Source organism: Sorex araneus, chromosome 4, assembly GCF_027595985.1.
Source record: "Sorex araneus isolate mSorAra2 chromosome 4, mSorAra2.pri, whole genome shotgun sequence".
NCBI lineage: Eukaryota > Metazoa > Chordata > Mammalia > Eulipotyphla > Soricidae > Sorex > Sorex araneus.
The window spans coordinates 115,329,624-115,353,937 of NC_073305.1; the positions used below are offsets into that span (position 1 = coordinate 115,329,624).

A 24,314-nucleotide genomic window follows, 5' to 3' on the forward strand; every position below is an offset into this window, starting at 1 on the left:
CCTTCCCCACCCACTATGCTCCCCAAACAGGAGGTGTAAACTATAACCCCCATGTTCATCAAATTTCTTGGTTTCCCAGAAAGAAAAACAGAGGATTTTCCAAGACTTTATGCTAATTTCTAGAATGCAACAAAGCCAGATGGAAGATGTTGGGTATGACTGAGAGAAGCAAGATCTTATGCCAGCAATGGAGGGACACAGAAGCAATAGTTAAACAACAGGACACAAAGCCATCACCAGTAAAACAAAGTAGATCCACTTTTTGTGTTTTTACATCAGTAGTTTTATTACAATATACACTGACACACAATTATAGAAGGAATGTCCTGACATTTTCTGAGCATTTCACGGAAAGCAAATGTAACCATTCAGGCAGTTGAGTCATTCATATCTTTTCCAAACACAAAGCAAAAGCTTTTATATGTGTTAACTCAGAAAAGCAAAGTTTTCTTATTCTTGTCCATAAAACTTCAGTGTCAGAAAATAGTTCCTGTAAAGTGGGCAGAGAAGTTTCGTTGAAGATGTTCCTGAACCTGCCACTTGGTCTCCTCCCTGCCCCCAAATTTTCTGGATGTGACTGTTTATAATCCTGTGAAAGGTAATGTGCTCAGGAGCTGAATGGGGCCAATTATTATATTCACTCTAATAGAAAGGAGAGGATAAAGTAAGAAAATTAAGTCCTGTTAAAATGCACAAAGGCAACAACAACAAAATAACTGGGTATATTAAAAATTGAGTTGCTCTTTTCACATAACTCATTTGAAAGGTTACAATTACCATAAACATTTTGACTCTGTTGAAGATCACTGGCAAACGCTTGCTCTCCTCTGTGCAGAAGGCCTCTCTGCGCCCTCCACGCAGAAAGCAGCTCAGCACCTGAAGAGTCCCAGACCCCAAGCCAGGCTGTATCACCGGAGCTGCACAGGCATTATCTGAAGATCCACTTTTGTACAAGACACTATGTATGGGATCACGAGACCTCTCCAGCTTTCCACTGTTACCGTGGCATTTGGGCGTTCTAATTCATTTACCACCCAAATGAACAGAAGCATCTAATAAAGAAACACTAAAATGGCCTGTTAGGTAAGTTTCACGCTATGTTTCATGACTTGGGGGTCAACAAAGGAAAAAGCCCAAGCATGATTCTAGTATTTCATATAGAAAAGGACTACAGGAGAAAACGGTTTAAAAACAGTAAAACTCAGGTGAATATAAATACATTTTTGGTTAATCTGTGCTATAGCATATGGAAAGCCTACCAGATTTCCAGTCTACTAGGTCACTCGTTTGGATTTTCATGTTGTCTGTACTATTAGTAGAAGAATATACAATGTTGCATATACTCACATATGCATATACATATTATAAAATTCGGATCATGAAAATTTGCTTTAAATACATATATTTAAAACCTGTACCTCTAAAAATAAATACACTAGCCTCTAGCTGGCTAATTCTCAAAGCTCCCTCACAAACCAATCAGAACACAGTTTCTCAACAATGGCAGATGACCAATTAGCTGCTCTTCAAATCCATTATCTATCAGTAAATGTTTTAAAATTCAGATGTCGAACAGAAATAGCATTCCCAGAATAGAACACAGAAATCTGGCTTTGAAAATAAATGTCTTGGTTTCCATGATAGTCCTACAGATGTCTACTCCTTGCCTCTGCGTTTGTCTGGCAGGGCGAGCACGTTCCCGGGACAGCGTTCTATTCCACTGATGCTACCTTCCAATCAAAGGAGTCAGCCGGCATAGTCTGTGCCACATGGCTTGTGGGTACTGAGACAACACTGCTTGTATTGGATATCACTCCCATAATCACAGTGAGTTGTGTTTTAATGTAATTTACAATGGGCTTATCCCACTGAGGCAAAGCAAGATACAGCCCTGGCATTTTTCTTAAAAAAAAAAAAAAAAGAAAGAAAGAAAGAAAAAAAGAAACAACAAAAAACGTTTTCCAGAAGAACACCACTCAGAGGACTGGGAGTTTGCTGATGTAACTTGAAACCACTGCCTTAGGGGGCGCCTTGAATATCGGTGTTCTAATTCAGAGGAACAACAACAACAAACACAAATAAAAATACTCAATATACTTCCTTTAGGAACGATGAAATTCACAAAATCGGAGCTTTACTTTTTTAATTTTACATCTTTAAAAAAAAACTCTAAAAATGATATAAGTCAGATCAAGTTGTTTTATAAAGTTCAATACTTAACAACCTTGTCATTTCTTTTTAAATACAAGAATCTCGGAGATGTAGGAAATCCATGATAAATGATAGCAAGAATGTTTAATGCCACTGCCTAAATTTTTCAAAGGAAAATTTACCATAGTTGAAATACAACTGCAAAAAAAAAAAAAAAAAGAGTTCTAGGCTCTCAGAGTTGCAGATTGTTAACTTTATAAATTAAAGGTGAAAGTTCTCCATATATAAACAAGGCCTCTTTTCATTGATTTCAATCTCATTTAAACCTTTGGATATTTCAATCTTCAGATTCCTCAAGGTAAGGCTGAGTTTATCAGATATAAATAAAATGTTTAAGTCCATGATGTACTGTAGCACTGAGGAAACAAAAGCATCAAATATTTACAGGCTGGCTACAATACTTTTCTTCTTACAAAAAAAAAATATATAAATATATATTTCAGATCTGTTTCAACATCAAGCCACACACTCCTCTGAAATTCTCTGGCTGCAGGTGCGAGGCAGCAGCATCCTCCTTTGCTCTCTTCCTCCCCCAGCTGCAGCTGGAGGCAGGCCTCAGGGGAACGGGCGTGGCCTTTTGGGAGGTGGTGGTGGCATGAGCTCTGTGTCAGGGTCCACATGATGCTTTCGCTTCTGTCCCTGAGTCGCGGCGCCACATCGGTCGATGAACTCAAACAGCATCTCCTTGGTGACAGGGTTTGAGATGCTGTTGCACACAGCTGTGGATAAAGGCAGACACATGTCTCGCGTGAGTGGGAGGACAGAGAGACCAGATTCACCCAGGAAGATGAGACAGGGTGAACATTCTCAGCGCACTACGCTGAACACTTGTTTCACCTGCCTGGGGGACAAAACTCCTCTGCCCATCCCCCCATACTGAGGGGAGTGCTTCAGCACTCAATCTCCCTGTCACTACTTTGACACCTAAACAGGGTACTGGCATCAGAAGCTTGTCTACCAATGCTTGTTGGATAATAGAAGTTCCAGTCCACAGTCAGCCAAACCTTCTACAGGAAACCTGAGAGACTGTCTATAGTTTTTCTCTGAGAAAAACTGGGTAGCAGAGAACAGCAAAAGCCACCATTCCAATGGAATAAATATGTCAGTCTCACTGTAGCTGGTGGCGCCTACTGTTTTACTCACTTGCTGGAAATAAGGTATTAGAACAAAATTGCTAGTGAGAAGAGCTTCTCTTCTTATGTAACCAAAATTTAGTGCCAGTACTTCAAACAATTTACTTATTTAGGTTATGGAAGAAAAGACACTGGATTTTATTATTCCAACCTTGAAAATAAATGCATCTTGTCTGAACACAGATGTTTGCTTCAGTAAGGATATTAAGTGTCTATCAATTCACTTTTCAGTTGAAAAAGTTACACTGACGATTCCTATATTTTCCCATAAACTAATCACACAATCATTGTCACCACCAATGGAACACTTTTCCAACAGTACACATTCATATGAACTTTTCTGTTTGTTTTGAGGGGCTATACCTGGTGGTGCTCAGGAATCACTCGTGGCAGCGCTCAAGGGACCATCTGGGATACTGGGGATGAAGTCAAGTTGACAGCATGCGAGCCAAACGCCCTACCTGCTCTGGCACATATTAACTTTGTTTTGCTTTTTGGGTCACACCTGGCGATGCACTGGGGTTACTCCTGGATCTGCACTCAGGAATTACTCCTGGCGGTGCTCAGGGGACCATATAGGATGCTGGGGATCGAACCCGGGTCAGCCGCGTGCAAGGCAAATGCCCTACCCGCTGTGCTATTGCTCCAGCCCCCGAGGCACATAATAACTTTTATTCTTGATTTTTGTCAGTTTTTGTTGCTTAGTTTTTTTTTTAAATATAAGCAGTTTTCATTACTTTGTTCTCCATTGTTTGTAAAAGTTATTTTAGGAAATGGAAATTACATTTTCCCCTGATAATTTAGCATTTTACCATCTGGCAAATAATTTTTTTAAATAGTTTTTGAAAAGATCTGAAATTATCCTGGCTTTTTGTTGCTACTGTTGTTCAACAAATCCAACTTGTGTGCAGCCAATTATCCTGCCTTTTAAAGTTTTCACTTTTGGGCATATGGGCACAAGCCAAGTGAAACTAACGGGACAAACCCAAACTTGGACAGCCCCTTCCCCACTGGCAAGGACAGGGTTTGAAGGACTCGACGCTCCATCAGGCAGAACAACACAAACACCTCCCATTTCTATCCCCTCCGTTCTCTTCTTGTTTTTTATTGCCACAGCTTCCCTACCTTAGGAGGTATCATACTCACCCAAGGCAGTGTTGTAGGCATTCGGGAAACTTTTGTCTGTTCTCTGTCTCATGAAGACCCAGCTGTTGTTCTCAAATTTGCATTCTATAATTTTGTTGTCATACTGTTTCAGGTCTTTTGTCACCTGTTTGTAAGAGAATTGAGGAAACAGCTTCAATCATTTGAAAGCTTTTTGCTTGCCATCCTGTGACAGACGCCTGAGGAGATGCCAGAAATCCCTCAATAGCACTCCATGCAGAGCTCTCTGTCATCTGAAACGGCTAGTTAAGCCTCAGGACTTGGTGTGCACGCCCTTACACATACGCTCATCACCCTGACATTTCAGAGACACACAAAAATGGCTGTCAATATACTGCAATTAAAAGAGGCTAAGCAGAAGCCAGCCACTTCCGGGCCACCTGCAAATGTGATACTACTGGGACCCACACCTCCCACACCTGTCCCGGTGGCATTTAGAAAGTGAAGATGCTATTTCAGTCAACGTTCATAAAGGTTTCACCATCTAAATTCCTTAGAATTTCCCATTAGTGGTCAAATGAACAAGTAACACAGATAATTAGGACCAGATCTAACAAAAAGCAACCCCAATGTTATGCTTTTCAAGCAGAAAAAATTAGCCAAAAATTCAAATCCTTGCACTATTTTCACCCTTTCCATTTCCAACTAGTAAGAATTCAGAGATGAAGCTACTTTTGATTTTAGTTGGTGGGATTTAGTTGCTTTTAGTTTTGCTTTGTTTTAATTTGCTTTTTTGGTTACTTCACCTCAGATGATTGAATATGAATTACAACTTACTGTATCAAAGCTAACAAGTATCCATGGTAACTATAAGACCTTTTAAAAGATATTTCATCAGGCTGTGAGGATGGTTTTCATAAATAGGAACCTAAGCTTATCTTTGCAGTTTTCAAATCAAATGCCAGTCATGGCAATATTTTAATTCTGTCCTCATCTTTCACAGCTAACAACTTTTCCTCACAATATGGTAGATTGCAATCATTTAACTTCATTAGCATTATTTGAAATGCTCTCATTTTTCTACCCATATATTCACTACCACCTAGGAATATGAAGGAAAGCAAATTCTGAAAGACGTTTTTAATTCATAGATTCAGCAGTGCACATCTCCCTAAAAACTTTCAAATTATATTCCTACTCCCTTAATGAGCATTACTCTTGATTAAACTATTTACATTTTGAACAATCTAACAAGTCTAATATGTCCAATGACTGTGGAACCAGATCTGTCCCCCAAAATGATGCTCCTTCAGCAAACTTGCTAACTTGACTCTCATTATTAGAATACTCATTATCATGAGAATAACATTCATTAACCTATTCTTAGCCTCTCTCTTCCTACCTAGGAATCTACTTCCTTTTACTTTTTTTAATTCGTTATCTATAGCTAAATATTAGGCAGTTCTTTCACTTAGGTAACCACACTTAATGTCTCCAAACATTTCAGAGTCTTAGAAATTGTCTTATTTCTAAAATAGGCAAACTTACTGGGACAATCAAATTACAAATAAAAGTGCCTTAAACATTTCAGCCAACCAATATAATTCTTAATTGAGTACAAAATTAGGAAATGAAATGTGACTTTTTTTTCTAATGAAATTAGGTAGTTTTACCGAGAGTAGATTCTCATTCTAAGGATAATGTAGGATTCTCCAGGGTGGAGGTAAGAGGGAGATGATGAAAAAATAGACATGGGCAACCCCAGAGGAGAGTACGTGTACTGCTTATTAGAGAGAGAGAAAGAGTGAAAGGAAAAAATTATCTACCATGGGGTGGGGGGAGGATACAAGAGGGAAATGTGCACTGATGAAGGGACGGGTGTTGGAACACTGTATGACTGAAACCCAATTGTGAACAACTCTGTAACTGATCTCTCACAGCGATTCAATAAAATAAAAATAATATTAAATATAGTGGGGGAAAAAATCTTTAAAAAAAAAAATCAAAACCACCCTTTGTAGTAGATTCACTAAAGAAACCCAGATAGGCTCTGAAAACAGTCATCAGGAAAATGTTATTACACACGAAGAGCCTGCGAGTCACCCTGTGCGGCCTGTACTTTTACTGATGAGAGTAACTATAGCAGGTCTTTAACTTACAGCTTTATTATTCCTGTGTACCTGGTTTCAGAATTGCTATGAATTATGTGCTTGTCAATTTAACTACAGCAATTAAGCAGATATTATTAAGTATCTGTATTTATGTGGGCAATTATTAACAGTCCAAGAGTCTGGAAAACTGAGCTTCCCAGAAAATGCATACACCTGCCACCTACTAATCTAAATGTATTTCCATGCTCAAGAATATTAAATCTTTTTTCACTGATCACACAAATCGTATTTCCAAGATAAACACATTGCCAGGTAATTGTTGGGTTAGGTAGTAAAATATATTTAACTGATAAAAATAATACCTCCCATATGTGCACAAACTAAAAACAGTTTTCACTAATGGTCAGATCAAAAGCATGATTGGCATACTGGGGAGAAGTTTAATTTTAATGTCCAAATCCTAATTTGTTACTATGACAATAATCATCCTCAGTCAATTACATATTATTATTTACTAAAACAAGATCCCGTCAGCGCTGCTATAATCAACTCTGTTATCCTGGCTCAAGTTAATGAGAGCTTGAAAGTAATAAGAATAAAATATTTATAAATCAGGATCTCAAATCAGTAGCTGTAATTGCAACCAATGAACGAAGCTTTTCTGTTTCGGGAAAGGGGGAAGAAAAGCAAAATAATCCAGCATATTTTCTCTGAAAGAAGTGCTTTTTATAGGGGCCAGGAGATAGTATAGCAACCAAGGTGCGTGCTAGGCATGGTTTGATTCCGGGCACCAAATGCCCCTGAGTATCACACGGACCAAGTGGCTAGGTGTCCTGAGACGTCATCCTCAGGCTCCTGCACTGAAATACAGATGAGGCTGACCGAGAATGGCTAGTGGGGCCAGCTCTGAGGAACCTGAGTAGTGCATGGGAATCTTACACCCCTAAAAAAAAAATAAATGCTTTTCATAAATCTATTTTGAGTACCAATATACTCAAAATGTATAATTTTTAATTTAATTTTTAATATAGTCTTTGTATCTACCAATAATCTGGAATTAAGTGACATTCAGATAAGATGGGGTCTAGTATCTCTGGAGATTTTTAATTAACAGCTCAATGATAAGATCTAAAAGGAGGCATTCCCCTCCCCCCGCATTCTGGGCCCCCCAAACAGACAAATATAAACACGGCCTGCTTGCCTTTGCCACTGCGTTTTGAAATGCCTATCTATCCTCAGTTCTGGGAATACTACCAGTCACAGACTGCTGTGATTCCAAACATCCATCAGGAGGTAAAGTAATAGGCATAATGCCCTTGCAGTAACAGTATCACAAATCATGGGGCCTAAAAAGAAAAAAAAAAGTGTCTGCTATAGAGGCAGGCTGGGGCCAGAAGGAAAACTGGAGACACAGGTGGGAGGGAAGTGGACTCTAGTGAAGGGATGGGTACTTAAACACTGTCAAACTGAAACTCAATCATGAACAACTTTGTAACTTTATATTCATGATGATTATACTGTATCACTGTCATCCTGTTGCTCATCGATTTGCTCGAGTGGGCGCCAATAACGTCTCCATTGTGAGACTTGTTACTGTTTTTGGCATGTTGAATATGCCACGGGTAGCTTGCCAGGCTCTGCCGTGCAGGCAAGATACTCTCGGTAGCTTGCCGGGCTCTCCAAGAGGGACAAAGGAATCAAACATGGGTTGGTGTTGTGCAAGGCCTACACCCAAATTTTTTAATTAAGTTAACTCAGAAGAAGAGATCGTACACAGTCTTGGTGAGGTGGACAAGTTGGGACACTGAATTAATTGGATCTGAAGAAACTTTGAAAGAACAAATATCCTTAGACTAAGAAAAATCAGCAATAATATTCTTCAATTCCAATTTTCTAGTGATTTTCAGATTGACAGAACAGTTGTAAAGCGACAACAGAAAGCTCCAAGATTCCCATCACTTAACTTCCCAAATGTTTAAATATGATGTATCATGGAACTTAGCAATTCTAAGAAAGGAATATCTTTGCCTGTTTCAGTGTATTTTAGTCATCAGACCTGCTCAGCTTTTTCTGATCTGTGACAGTTATCAGGCTTTTCCTGACACTTTTGCAGACTATTAGCCAGATATTTTAAAAAATAACTCCTTAATTTGGGGATATTTTGGCATTTTATCATGATTAGACTAAGGTTGTTGCTTTTAGGGAAGAATGCCAAAGAGGTCAAGTGTCATTTCCATTGTATACTATGTGGGGCTTGGAGTGTTAGGAGATGATTCATCACAGGTGATGGTAACCCCGATCAATAGGTTAAGATGTTGTCTGCAAGTTTCTCTGCTGTGCAGGTACTATTATTCCCTTCCCAAACTCTACTGTAGATTATGTCACTATGACTCGTCTCACTTAAGAACAAGGGAAGTACACTCCCTTTTCTGCAGGGAAGGGTAACAAAGAATCTGTGTACTCTTATTAAAACCATCAAAGAAATTAAGTCTGGGGAGAGATATTTTGAGGCTATATAAATATCCAATTTCTCTTTAAAATTTTGCTCATTGAATTTAGCATTCATCCATGAATCTTGCCAGTGGCGATTAATACCATGGTGTTCTAATGGAGTTTTCTATTTTCTCCATGATCTGAACTACATCTATAAGGAAGATTTGGCCCTTCTCTCTCATTTATCTATTTGTTCACATCTGTTCACAGTCACAGGTATTTATTTGTTCTTTGGTTTATACTGGAAGGCTACTGCCATTTATTATTTGGTTCCTGCTGGTCCAGTTTGGGCCACTGGAAATTTCCTCAAGTTGGCTCACGAATCCTTTTAACTTGTTCCTACTGTTATGCATCTATTTTTAGCACCACTTAACCTGGGACAGGGTGTTAACACAAGATACTACTCCATGATTATCTTCCATTTTCTCTAGCCCTACCTGGGAGTCAGCCACGGAATCCTCTACCAGAATTTAAAAAGATCAACAGTGTTATTCCTCAACCATGCAAAGTGCATTTTAGAAGCATTTATACCATTTGTCAGAATTTAAATTTACTGAAAGTAAGAGAGGGGAGTAGACTAGGGTGGAATAGAATAATGATGGGGAGACTAAACAAGAATATATGTCATACGCAGAGATTCTCACCCCAGTTTTGTGGAAGCACTGGCAGCCAGCTTCCCTTCTCTCAGCAACTCTACTGCTCAGTAAGTCACGCGCTACCTCGTGGTATAATAGAAGATAGATCTTTAAAACATCTTAAGTCGATGAACTTGAAATCTTATTTTTTTAAATCTAGGTAACTTCAGTTTCTAATACTTATCAAGTCAATGAAAACAAGTGAGAATAAAATGGAATTCTGTTTCTCTTTTATTAGGTAATACAAACAGCTTATTTGAATCATTAGATAATCTTTCAGAACTACTGTATTATAACAACATCATGATACACTTCTAGAAAGTGTATCCATCTACCAGAGTAAGTAAAATACTGGACAAGTTACCCCTTTTAACAAACATAGTAGGGGCAGGAGGAGAGAGAGCACAGAAAATAAGGCACTTACTTGCCTCGCAAGAGGCTGATCCCAGTCTGATCCCTGACTCTGCATATGGTTCCCAGAGCCAGCACCAGAAGTGACCTCTGAGCACACTACTAGGATTAATCCCTGGGCACCTTCAGGCATTCCTTCAAATTAAAAACCAAATTAAAAAACAAAACCCCCAAAACATGCTAAGCCTACCATTTACAAAAGTTTCTTCAATAAACTTTGTGCCTCTTGAATGAAAATTTACCATGTAAGTCTACTGTGTAAAATAAATACCATATTCTGTATCTGGTAGGTTAAAAACACATTAGCAGAAGTCTTTCTCATGCAAGGTGGGATTCATTAAAAGCTCCCTCAATCTGGGGGCCGGAGCAATAGCACAGCGGGTAGGGCGTTTGCCTTGCACGCGGCCGACCCAGGTTCGATCCCCGGCATCCCATATGGTCCCCCAAGCACTGCCAGGAGTAATTCCTGAGTGCAAAGCCAGGAGTAACCCCTGAGCATCGCTGGGTGTGACCCAAAAAGCAAAAAAAAAAAAAAAAAAAGCTCCCTCAATCAAGCATTCAGTTCAGTTAATGAAATAAACAAAAAGAAAGCAACTAGGATATTGTCTTCTTTTTTTCCTGCTTTTTGGGCCACACCCGGTGATGCACAGGGGTTACTCCTGGCTCTGCACTCAGGAATTATTCCTGGCGATGCTCAGGGGACCATATGGGATGCTGGGAATTGAACCCAGTTGGCCGCATGCAAAGCAAACGCCCTACCCACTGTGCTATCGCTCCAGACCGACACTGTCTTTTTTATCCTGATAATCACTACACATAAGTCACAACTCCAAGACACAAAATTCCCATCGTACTACAGACTGACTTCTAATAGAGGTTATCATAGATTTTATTAAACTATAATAAATCTTGATAGGACATAAGTGGGGCTGGAATGATAGCACAGCAGAAGGGTGTTTGCCTTGCTGGCGGCTGACCCGGGTTCGATTCCTCCGCTTATCTCAGAGAGCCCAGCAAGCTACCAAGAGTATCTCGCCCGCACAGCAGAGCCTGGCAAGTACCTGTAGTGTATTCAACATGCCAAAAACAGTAACAAACAAGTCTTACAATGGAGACGTTACTGGTGCCCGCTTGAGCAAATCGATGTGCAACGGGATGACAGTGACAGTGACAGTGACAGGACATAAGTGTATGGATAAAGCTGCAACATGTTGGTAGTGATTACTGGTATTGGATGAAATTAGAAAAGATTTGTTTTCTTCTCTGTATTTTGCTGTATTTTTTCAAACCATCTCAGTCATACCTAACTCACTGAATCCTCATATTCTCGGTGGGAATGCAAGTGGTATAACCACTTCAGAAAATAGTTTGATTTTTAAAAAATAAAGGCAAACACATAATGGTCATTAATAGGCAGCAACCCTAAGAGAAACAAAATAAGTTCACATAAAAATTTGTATACAAATATTTACGCTACTTTTATTTACAATCCCAAATTGGAAATGACTCAAATATCCTTCAGCTTGAGAAGTGATAAATTTTGGTACAGCCACAGAATGGAATACCACCAAGCAATAAAAACTATTTATAAACTATTGAGAAACGCAGTATCATGCTAACTTAAAGAAACTAGATTTACATGACACCCTAGAAAAACAACAAAAATTATAGGAACAAAATCCAAAAAAGCAGTTGCAGTGTTTGGCAATGGAAGGTAATACTTGATTACAAAGAGGTTTCACGTGGGACTTTGGGGGGCTGGGGATGGACCTATTCTGGATCTTTACTCTAGTGGTAACTATATGCATCTGTCTAAAATCACAGAATTGTATGCTGCTCAATTCCTTATTGAAAAAAATTAAAGGTGAATAAAAGCAAAGAAATGTAACAAACACTTCACAGAATATAATCCAATCACGCCGTTCCTTGGCAATGGCTTTCCATCATAGAGGACTCAATGACAAAGTCACAGCTAATCCTTCAAGCTCTTATGAATTTTCTCAGAGCACTCTACACTTTCCTTTATATTACTGTTACTCATAATAAAGCTCTTTAGCTAAATTATCTGCTAACCACAATGGTTGATAATTACTAAATACTTTAGGTGCTGAGTATTATTCAAAGTATTTTACAGATTAATTCATTTGATCCTCACAGCAACCCTAGAGATATGCCCACTTTTATAGACAGAGGAGCAGAAGCACAGAAGACTTAAGTTTATATGGCCTCGTAGTTACTAAATGATAGAGAAGCAAGCCCACTAGGTTTCCTGATACACTATCTAATTAAATCTCTGTAAGAAGTCAATGATATTTCCTAGAGGTGAAAACTGAATCCCCGGGAGTTGAACTTGAAACAAAGCTAATTTGTTTTGGAAGTCAGATTCAAATACCAGATCTCTATGAATCAAAACCTGTGTTTTCCGCTAAGAATCTCAGCTCTAGGCTGATATTAAAGAGGAGAAAATAGTATAGAATCCACCTGTGGTCGGATATACACCATGTTTAAAAATCTGCAATTAAAGGGACTTTTTTACCCCCAAGGAGTATAATCTATTTGGGAGAGAGTCTGTGGATGGGAGATGAACCAATGTGACAGATGAAGGGCAGAAGGGGAATAACATATTTGTCTTGAGCCAAGAACAGTATCTTATCGAGTTTCTTTTCTTTCACTTTTCAAATGCATAGCATTCTGACCTGCAGCATCTCTGCTATTTGCTATTCTGGTTGCAACACAAACCACAAATCATTGCAAATTGCAGAATTTCTCAATCATTAAGGATTTTACAATAGGTTAATTTTAAAATGGGCTGCATTTCACAGCTGCAGAGCTTTTGTCTTTTTTTTTTTTTAAGGCCAAACGAGAAGCCATTATGGAACTAAACAACCTTTCCATGGGCATGAGCAGCACAAATAAAGGTCACGTGAATCAAATGGGGGTTTCTACCAAGTAAAGTAAGGCAATGGTAATGGTCTAATAGTATTGGCTTATTAGGATGCCAACAAAATGGCATAACTGCATCACTCCTGTCTGTTTCATGCCAATGAGAGAATTATTCATGATGAGAATTATAAGCAGATCATAGAATCCACTTTTGTTTGGGATAATAAAAACAACTACAACTAAGCTCTCAATAACACGAGGAGGCTAAAATCCAATATGCATGTCTAATGCTTTTCTCTTTCTAAACAGTTATAAATACGAGACTCAGCTGATGTCACTTGTTTAAGATGTCTGGGACAACCAAAGCCAATTATTCTAAAGTTTCAGAGTAAATTTGAAAATTGGCAGTAATTAACACTTAAAATCATTTTATGGTCACTCAATGTTTGATGAAGTCCACAAACCCAGTGAATCTAATAAAAGCTTTTTCTTTAAAAACAGGGTCACACCTAGTGTTGGTGGAACCTCTCGCCTTGACTTTGAGCCTCCTGGTTTTGTGTGATGCTCAGGACTGGGACCAGTGATGCTCTGGGGCTGTCAGGGTCACCTGGACAATCAAACTCAAGGCTTGCAGGTGCTAGCCATGTGCTCTCCCACGAGAGTTATGTCTCTGACCCCTGGGTCCAAAGTTGGGGTGGATAATTTATTAAGATGTTAATACACAGCTCAAATTTACTTCAGTGAGTAAATTTGCATTCCAACAATTTGCTAACAATCTGGATCCAATAATGTTTATGGTCTCTATCCCTTTAGGAATGCATGCTAATTCCATATTACTCTCTTCTCTCTCTCACCCATTTCAAATCCAATGTTTTTTAAACTTTCAAGTTAACTATTTCACTTTCAAATTCAACTCTGCTCTTTTGATAGAGATCTCAAAGAGAAATCTCAAACAATGCACAAACAATACACACACACACATATGGCATGTAATAATAAACCAGGTGCCACAACAATACATGATTTCCCTCCTTGTTCTGGCTAATGCAGAATATACACACACATGCTGAATATACCATTTTCTCCCTTAAAATGACTCAGTTTGCTCCGGCAGCACTAATAGGCACCAAAGCCTAAGGACCCATGCAACAGTTCTGACTCATTAGCTTAGGAACACGGAACTGGTTAGATCAGTAAAACAAACAACTAGGGCTCACCGGAGCTAACAGCTAACAGCTTTCCAGGGTTCCTCTCTGACAAGTTCACTCTTCGGGTCAGCAGACTTTCACCAAGACCCAAGCAGAGTAGCTGTGACCCATACTCTACATGTCCACGAGCACACTTAGAGTCATCTTTTACTCTCTTTTATGCACATTCTACTTTTATATATGACCTCTCGACAATTTTATTTCCTCTTTTCTGAGGAAGAAACCCTAGCATTATTGACGAAGATATCACACCAGACCAAGTGAAGTGAGAACTGTATGGCTCAGAACCCTAGAGTTCTATTTCAGGTCTTTGTTTGCTTTGAATGATATGCACTTATTAAAATGTGCCCCATCAACTCCACGTACTAGGCATACTTCAACAAAAACATTCAAAAGATGTTAAAAGTTTGAAAATGAGACAATTATCTGCATCAAGAGTCATATTCCCTAAGTATTTCCTTTAAAAATCTTTTCCCAAAACATCGTAATTATCTTTCATAAAATCCATTTATTTTGAATCACTAAGAAACTTGAAGATCACTAAATCAAACACTTTGAAATATTCAAGTCTAAAACAACAGTCCTCCCATTATTCCTACTGGGAGGAATATCTATATATGTGAACATTCATGCACCAAGGAGGTAAAAATAAGAGAAGGGGGAAAGCAAATTTATTATTTTGTAACACATCCAAAATTAACTTGATGTTCTTACCCAAGACCTTTCTTTTCATCACAGACATTTAAAATTGACTGAGACATTCATGAGGAGGAAAGGAGTAGGGTTTGACATTAATTAAACACCTTGTATGAAGCATGCACCATTCAAGGTACTTTATATACATTATTCTCCCTTTTATAATAATAAAGAAATTAAAGATCAGTATTTAAGTAATTCTTTTTAGGTTAGGCTTCAATTTAGAGCTTCACATTGTACTATATCTTGGTACTATCTGGGAAATTCAACATACCACAGGGGAAAAATTATTACTATTCACTCCCAATTAAGAAATTATTTAATAGCTAACCCAAAAAGCTTGGAGAGTTTCCTCTGCAATCTCCAAAAACTAAGAGAGCCATGTTGACTCTAGTAGGTCATGCTAGGTTTAATGTAGTATATAATTCTTCCTCAACCAAAACAGGATGACCATATATAAGAAAACATACAAACACAAAACAAGCAAATCCAACCCAAAAATCTATTCAAATCTCTAAATGCCTTGAGGTGGCTAATACTAGTTTAGAGGAAGAGGCCTGGGGGAAAGGATCAGAAAGAATGAAGTGGGGGAGAAATCTTCAAAGTGAACAGAGAAAAGATGCAGAGGAGACAGTGGAAACACTAAGTGTCCTAAGTCAGAGCTGTAAATCAGGAGACAGAATGAGTGCTTTTCCACTGAGTAACAGGCACTACGGAAGATGTCAGTGATGAGTCACTGTTTAAATTTTCAGTAGACTCCAATGATTTAAGAGTTTTCTTTGTTCTGGTAAAGGCTTATCTGCTTTTATTTTCAGACTGGGTGTTGGGAGAGAAAAGGAGAAACTGCAAAACATTATGCACTTAAGTAAAATGTTAAACAAAACAAAACACTGTCTAAAGATTTCCACATTTACATGTGTCTAACTACCCCGTTTTTTAGAGATCACAATTCCTAAAGATTAAATTTGGAAACATTAGATACTGCATTTAGTTCTCTCATTATCCCTCTCCCCACAGCCAATACTTTCGTAGTTCAGTCCTGGTAAGAATAATGGGAATGTCTCCTAATGAAATAACTAAAAAAATCAAAAGTACAAGGAAAAATAAATAAATAAAAACATCCAAACATCAGATCTTTGGATATTTACCATACAATTGTTCTTTACAGAATATTATTCCTTCAGAATATTATTATATCTTCAGAATATTATTATAACTTATTCTAAATAAGATAGTTGTGGCTACCTATTTAGGAAGAAAATTATTTTATATGTTATGTATGAGTAGTGAGTTATATATAAAATGTTATACACTAAAATATGAAGATGTGACAAGTGATCTTCCACTATTCCTCTAGAAAGTTACCTACCTTCTAAAATGATTTTGATACTTAATAAAAATAGAATATTTTTAGTAAGTATCAGATAGGTAACTGGATTAAGTGGTATGCTTAGCAGAAACACCTTCAAATCACCGCTTTATTATAGGATAGTCTCAAAATAGTGTTCTTCCTTCTCATTTTGACTGTCAGTCCAACTCTGGCACATCAATTATGACTACCTGAGTCTTTAAAGAATCAGTGTTCCCTCTACTAATGCCATGCTATGTCTTTGCCAACATTTAGGAGAGTGCACTGGAGACCTAGGGTTCTTCTGGATTCTACTGACATTTTATGTCATGTCAACTGCATACAGGGCTATATAAGGGTTTACTCCAGTCAAATGACTGGACAGGAAAGATATTGGGGGGAGTTTCTCACCACTGGGGAGCACAGCAAGGAGTGCTGGAAAGCAACATTCTAAGAATGGTGTCTGCCAGGGCCACAGAAGTCACAGTGGTCACTTCTTGTAGTGTTTTGTGCCCAGGGGTTCCAAATGATCCTGTTTCAACTGCCTGGCCACCACAGTGTATGAGAACACTTCATTTCTATTTTGCTTTTGGAACAGTGCAGGAACAGAATGCTTGATCCTACTATCTAATTGGTGTTACATTTTCATCGTCATGCCTCCTCCACTTTGGTATTACACGGTCCTGCCATCCTTTTCTGTTCTTGCACAAGGAGAGGGGAAGGCTGAAGTGTGTCACTAGCATGTGAATGCTGTGCGGGACCCACTCCAAACCGGCTCCTGGCAGAGCAAAACAGCTGAACTTAACCCTGTTAAACTGGCTGGCAATGGTTTGGCAAGTTAGGGGAAGTGGCAGAGTGAACATTTGGACTTTTATTTTTCAATCTGACAGGATAAAAGGAAAATGGAGCTCATTCTTAGTTACATCTCATTTTCTGATTCTGTTTTTCAAACACTTTTCTTCTTTTTTTTCTTTCTTAAATAACTTTTTAGAAATCAAAACCCAACAGTGAGAACAATTATGTTAATAGTGCCAGGAAATTTGTTTGCTTTGTTAAATTGAGCTTCAAAAGCACTTCAATTGAACATACCAGTAATGCCTATTCTTATATCCATTTAAAATGTTTACTTTATTACAGCTTATTATAAATGGGAGTCTGTAATGCAGCACCATGGCTGCTCAATTTCCAGGCCACAATTTTATGATAATCATATGAAATATATTCATGTGTCAACAGAACTGACAAACATTGTCCCAATGGGAATGTTAGCAGCTCTGTCTTTCTGGGGACAGAAAGATCTGGAGACAGATCTGTGCTCTATAACACTAAGAAACTGCCGAAAGCAAAGAGTGCTTTGAGATTTTTTTAAATTTAGTTTGTAACATGTACTATTCTTTTGCTATACTTAGCTCAGTTTCACACCTACTATCTCAGAATATAGGTGAGTACCTACAGGGAAAATGACCCGAAATACCTGAACATATCATTGTGATAAAATAGTCTGTGGGTACCAGGTACCAGAAATAAGACTGACAAGTGCCTGGGTACTTGATGTTCCCCACTACATGCAATGATACAAAGCTACCTGGAAGGTACCTCTGGCATATCACAAAAGAATAGGAGAAAACTCAGATGTAGAATCAATAATCAGGAGCCAATAATGAAGTGAATGATAACTGAAAGGAATAAATGAAAGGAATGACTGGAATGTAAAAACTAAAATGGAATGAAATGGGACGACTGAAACAGAATAACTGAAATGAAGTGGTTATAACTGGAAGTGAGGAATAAAGGTGCCCTCACAGTTACTGGGTCCTATGCAGTACTCAGTGCCATCCTCACCTTTGTGATAAGTACTCAACAATTGCTATGTATGTAGCAGTTGCTGTCCAGCAAAGGGGGCTGGAATTTCAAGCAATGTTTTCTCAACTCAGCAGTTTTTAAAGACTCGACTATGGAGGGCAAGTACTTTCATCTTTGTTTCTTTGTTCATGCTGTTTGCATGGAATACCTGCTTTTATGTGGGAGGGGACAACATGGATCAAGGATCCAGCAGTGGGTTATCTACTCATCTACAGAGAGACATATGTCTATATCGATATGTACCTTTTTTGCTTTTATTCCAGGATCACCTCTTGGGATTTGTAACAGGTTTGAGCAATTTCTCAGTAACTTTAAGACAAATTATATTTTTATACCCACGTGCTCTGCAAGGTACTGAGTCAGGAAGTACTTGGCTAGACAGGAGCATAAGCACTTATCTAGGGAAATTCTCCTTTTAATTTGAAATCACATCTTTTAAAAAGCCTATTATTTGTCAAAGCACAGGCTCCTTCATAGGCAAACATAAAATAGAGGTTGAGATTACTGACATTTCAGTCCAATGTACTGAGTCTGTGGTCTTCAAGACAATTCTTAATAAACAAATGGCATACATTTGCAGGATAAATTTTTACATGTAGTCATATAAATCACACAAAGAGAAAAATGTCTGACCCAGTCATGTAATGAAAGAAAAAGTTTATACCCCAATCAGTGCAAGAAAGACATACAGGCAGGCATGCGGGCAGACACACACACACACACACACACACACACACACACACACACACACACACACACACACACACACACAACCCCTCCACCCCCTCCAAACATTTCACAAAACAATTTCCTTACTAGGTGAACCATGCTATTTTCCCTTTTATTTATTTTTTATAAACAAAAACATGGAAAAACTGGTTAACAAGCACTAAATTAAAGGCCAACTACCAGAGCTAGGGAAAAAAGCTCCAAGTATACTGAGAAGAATGGTTCAATTTGAAGTAACCAGCAAGGCAGCAGAGAAAGCATTCTTCTTTCATGGTCTTAGACGAAAAATGGAGATGGAGAGGTGTGATCCTGCTTGGGAAGCTGAGACCCCCCCAGGGTGCCGCCCCAGGGCCTTTTCCATTACTCCCGACTTCAAGTCTCACACAGCCTCTCCTTCTCATCTATCTCATCTGCAGTTCCTTTGCCATACAGTGTGCTGGTAAGAAGAGCTCATGCTTGACTTTAATAATGTTGTATTACGTTTTTTTCCCTCAGAGAACTGAACCTATTTGGCAATTTTTGAGATATCACATGGTATATCTATTTTAGAGTATAATAATTCCATCCTGTTTATATTCTCTTCTGTTAGACTGTAAGCTGTTTGAACAAACAAAACAAGGGTCCTTCCTTTGTTCACTGCCAAATCCCAGGGATCACATAAAAATTCCTAAAAAAAAAGTGTTGAAAACACAACACAACACAACACACACACACACACACACACACACGATGAACATTAGATATTATAAAAATGACATCAGATTCTAAACTCTGCTGGCCACTATTAAATGATTTCATCCTCTGCATTTATCAGGCTCTTGAGGCAGGTCTTTGCACTTATTTTTCTCTATGTGGCATATTTTCCACTGCCTGTGTTAACTACTTCTCTCCTACCAAGATCACTTTCTTTGGGAAGCCATTTCAGATACCACAAATTCTTGAACTTTGTCGATAAACTGCCACAACAGCTTATTCTTCCCATCTGTCTTTTTTGTCTTTTACAATACCAGGGATTAAACCCAGGGCCTCACACATGCAAGGCGAGTGTTCTCCTGCTGACCTATATCCCTGGCTGCTCTTCCAGGGCAGAGAGAAAAGCAATGGAATTTTCTACATCTCCAACCTGACAGCAAGCTTAAAGAGGACCAAACTTTCACAGACTGCCAAGCACATAGTTAAAATTTTCACATACATGAAAAGTGACATACGTGGGGGCTAAAAACAAAGCCAAGACAAAACTGATGAGCTCAATCTTAAAGACCCAGTCAAACAGACAACTGGATCAACTGTAAGTTTCTCATTAGAAATCCCTTTACTACACAATTAAGCTTCTCATACCATTGAGTTATTTCTAGTGAAAGAGAAAAACAGAATGGCGTGTTCGGGAAGAGCTAAAGTGGGAAATAAGCACTAACTACATGTTATGCATTGTCAGGTAGTATGTCTAAACTACACAAAGCATTTATCAATACTATTCACATTCAGGAAAAAAATAAATAAATAAAAGCATCATTTCTTTTGCATCAAGTGTCCAAACAGGCAAAGCCCCAGATGATAACACATGCATATATGTAAATTTTAGACAAATAATACATAAACATAGCTCCACTGATAGGACCTTGAATATCAATATAAATATTGTCACTACATATTTTGGGGAACTAGTTTTACATGACAGTTCTATTTTTAAATAGTGACTTAAGACCCATAGAAATAAGGATGAATTCAAAGTAACTTCCTCCTTTCTGGTCTGTGACTCTAAAATGGGCAAATGTTACCTTCTTAAAGTAAATTCCCATGTATTTTCTGCAATAAAAATCATATAAAACATCCTCATCGAAATTTCTCACATTTACCTATAGAAGAATAAATCAGCAAGTTAGAAATATCACTTGCCATTAGTCCAAGTGGCCTCGATAAAAATATTCAATAGGGCTACAAAAAAGCTGAAAAGCTACAGACAAGTAATTCAGAATCTGCACAAAAGGTTGGCTTCAAGTCTCTAATAATTTATTACTTTATTAATAATCCAACAGATAACTTAATGAATAGTCTGCTAATAAGGTTCATTTCAATATGCATTAGGGAAAAGTAATATAACAAAAGAATTTTAGGAAATATTTTAGAGAAGAATTACAAAAAAAAAAACCCCACGATTTAGAAAAATATAAAAGATGACGTCTGAGTGAATTTTTAATATATACAACATAATGAAAAGCTGCAATCACCAGAGAGAAATGACAGCAGATGGACTCTGCCAGAACAAGATACAAGATGAGACATTCCACTATGCAGTTAAAAGGTGAAATCTTGTCATTTGCTCCAACTGGGAATGGGTCTGGAGGGCATCATGTTAAAGGAAATAAGTCAGAGGGAAAAGGACCAATACTGGATGGTCCTCTGGGGTATATGGAGACAAAACAAGGGAATCCACAGTATAAATGGTGACCAGCCCTGGTTCTTGGATGACAAAACTGAGACTACGCAAGGAAGAATAAAGAAGTGGACAAAAAGGCACAGAAGGACATGTGGAGGGTCTTGAAAACTCTGATAGGGGTGAGGCACAGTAACTATACATCAAAATCATAAATGTTAACACTTGGGAACAAGTGATCCGAAATATAATTGAGATTTTAATAATTAAAAAGTTTTAAAAAAATAAAAGCCGAGAGAGTTTTAACTAACAGTGTCACCATTTCCCATATCTCAACTCTAGTAGGCATTGCTAAAATTCTTTTCTGCTGGGCATGACTATGACAGAAAAATTTTCTCAATCTACTTGGGGAAGCCACTGCCAGAGCTTTTACATGTAATAAAACTGGTTTGCAAGGGAATACCCTGCCACAGTGGCAGGGTGGGGCGGGGGCGGGGAGATGGGATTAGGGAGGGTAGGAGGGATGCTGGGTTTACTGGTGGTGGAGAATGGACACTGGTGAAGGGATGGGTTCTCAAACTTTGTATGAGGGAAACATGAGCACAAAATTGTATAAATCTGTAACTGTACCCTCACGGTGATTCACTAATTAAAAATAAATAAATTTTAAAAAAACTGGTTTGCATAGAATAGAAGAGAACAAGATGCTCATGTTTATATGTTACAATTATTACTGAAGAGTTGTATTATTATATACTAGAAGGTAGAATTTTGGATTAGAAATTCTTAAGGAAGAAACAATTAACCTACTCAGGGATGGAGAGTTGGGGTGAAGCTTTTTTCTATTCTGTTTTCATCTAGAAAAAGTAAAGTAACAGGGAGGACACAAATACAGAAGCAATCATTCTTTAGTATTTTCAAGGATAAATGTGTGCACATATAAATATAATACTTATATCCTTAATCTATATGCTTTATGATTTTAAATACCAAATCCAGAGCTTCAGAAAGCATGTAGTTGATACTTAGGTATCACTGTCATCCCACTGCTCACCGATTTGCTCAAGCGGGCACCAGTAACACCTCCACTGTGAGACTTGTTACTATTTTTGGCATATCGACTATGCCACGGATAGTGTGCCAGGCTCTGCCGTGCAGGTGAGATACTCTCAGTAGCTTTCCAGGCTCTCCGAGAGAGGCGGAGGAATCAAACCCAGGTCGTCTGCATGCAAGGCAAATGCCCTACCTGCTGTGCTATCGCTCCAGCCCTGATACTTAGGTAGAACATACAAAAAAAAAATTCAAAAGAACAAATCCAGCCTCAATACACATGTAGACAACTGCCTATGTAGTCAGAGAACAACAAAGTTGGGAATGAAATTCTATTTTCTTATCAGCCCTGCAATCTTTCCTCCATATCACACAGTCCAACATATATTCTAATTTCATCATCTGAATGTATGTAATTATTTTTATTTTTAGTCTCCGGATCTGCAGATAGTCCTTGTGGTTTCTAGTACTTGTTTTGGCATCTGAAAAATGCATCACAGATTCAACCCTCTCCTGCTCTTTGGCACAAAAGTAGGGGCACATTCTCCTTTTTAAGAGCTATAGCTCATTTTTCAACAAATGTTTCTTCAGCTCTTATTATTGTGCAGTCTTACTCTGAGAGATCAAAGGAGCCTCTTGGAGGGGGAAGGAAGCGTGAGTATGTCTATATCAGAAAGAAGCTACCATCACAGGCATCTATCTGGCTGAGCCCAGTTCAATCCCCAGCACAACTAGGGTGTTGAACAACTGTGCTGGGGGTGGTGCCCCGAACAATGCCAGGAGTGATGCCTGAGCAGTCAGGAGAAAGCCCTGAGCATCGCCAGGCGTAGCCCACCCCCACCAAAACCAACAATAAGCCACAGCCACAACACTGCTGTGGTCAGCAGAGGACATCCTTATCTCACTTGCCACCTCTGAGCAGTGCACAGTTCTGCTCCTCACCACAGCTGCGGAGATAGCCAGAATGGCTAGAGCCTCCAAGAGAACAGCTAGTTTATTCTGAATCCTCCTCTGTGAGGAAGGAGGAGATAACGTGGGCCATGAGGTCAAGACTGTGCTTACTAGATTCAGGCAGTTAATCAAGGAAGGACCTTGGACAAAATACAGTGAAAAGTATGTACAACTGAAATAAAATAAAACCTCTTTAAGATAAAAATGAGAACTTCAAATCTCACACAACACACTGTTTCCTTTTTATTTTCCCACAGAAGACTACCTAGCATACAATTTTAGGGATAACTGTAATTAAACATCTTGCTAGATTCTATGATAATTTAGGTAAGAGTACTACAAGAGAATATAAAGGATTCTGGAGACAGCAGGACAAGTTTAAAACCCCGATGCTTTTGAGACACATGCATTGTGCTAAATGTTATTCCATCCTTAGGCTATGCTACAATTCCTCTAAATTATTCAGTTTGGGGGTGGAGAGGTGGAGGGAGAAAGTGATGAGGTTAGGACCATCTCTGTAGTGCCAGGGGCTACTCCCAGCAGTGCTCAGAGAATCCTGCAGTGTCGGGGACCCAGGACCTCTGAGTAATGCAAGCAAATCAGCCTGTTGAGCTATCTTTCCAGCCCTATTCAGTTTTGTTTTGTTTCATTTGGGGGGCTGGACAACAACTTCCAGTGCACTCCCAATGGGTGCTCAGCGGCCATCCCCATGGTGAGCAGCGGCCCATGCTGTGCTCAGGACCCAACCCGGCTCAGCCTGCAAAATGTGCACCCAGCCCTGAGCCTTCTCGCTGGCTTGCACTTCTCCCTTCTCCCTGGCCTTCATGTTTGAAGCTATATAACCAGGAGGAGCACAATGCTCAGAATTTGCCAGATGGTTGCTGCTGGGACTGAATGAGTTAACCTATGTAAACCATTTGGTAGACATAAGGGGCCTTAGCTCCATTAGTCTGCATTCCTGTTACTTCCTGGGGTTATTCTGCACTCAATTTTTAAGTCTGATAATGCATTACATAAACAGAAGAAATGTTCTCTGTTCCATTTCCTAAAACTTGCATTTTAAACAACAAGAAAATAAAACACAATAACATGAAGAAGCAAAACTCCATGTGAT

At 38.7% G+C, this 24,314-nt stretch overlaps 1 protein-coding gene across 2 annotated transcripts in view; it reads right to left on the minus strand.

Moving 5' to 3' along the window:
• Positions 1–237: 237 nt before the first annotated feature.
• The window catches only part of RNGTT (RNA guanylyltransferase and 5'-phosphatase), a 244,803-nt gene continuing 220,726 nt past the window's right edge, over positions 238–24,314 (minus strand). For both annotated transcript variants that reach the window (XM_004605660.2, XM_004605659.3), the window contains 2 exons: positions 4,491–4,614; positions 238–2,930 (listed from right to left, as the gene is read on the minus strand). In XM_004605660.2, the coding sequence (XP_004605717.1) occupies positions 2,767–2,930; positions 4,491–4,614 (288 nt within the window). In that variant the 3' untranslated portion in view covers positions 238–2,766. The remainder of the gene's footprint in view (positions 2,931–4,490; positions 4,615–24,314) is intronic.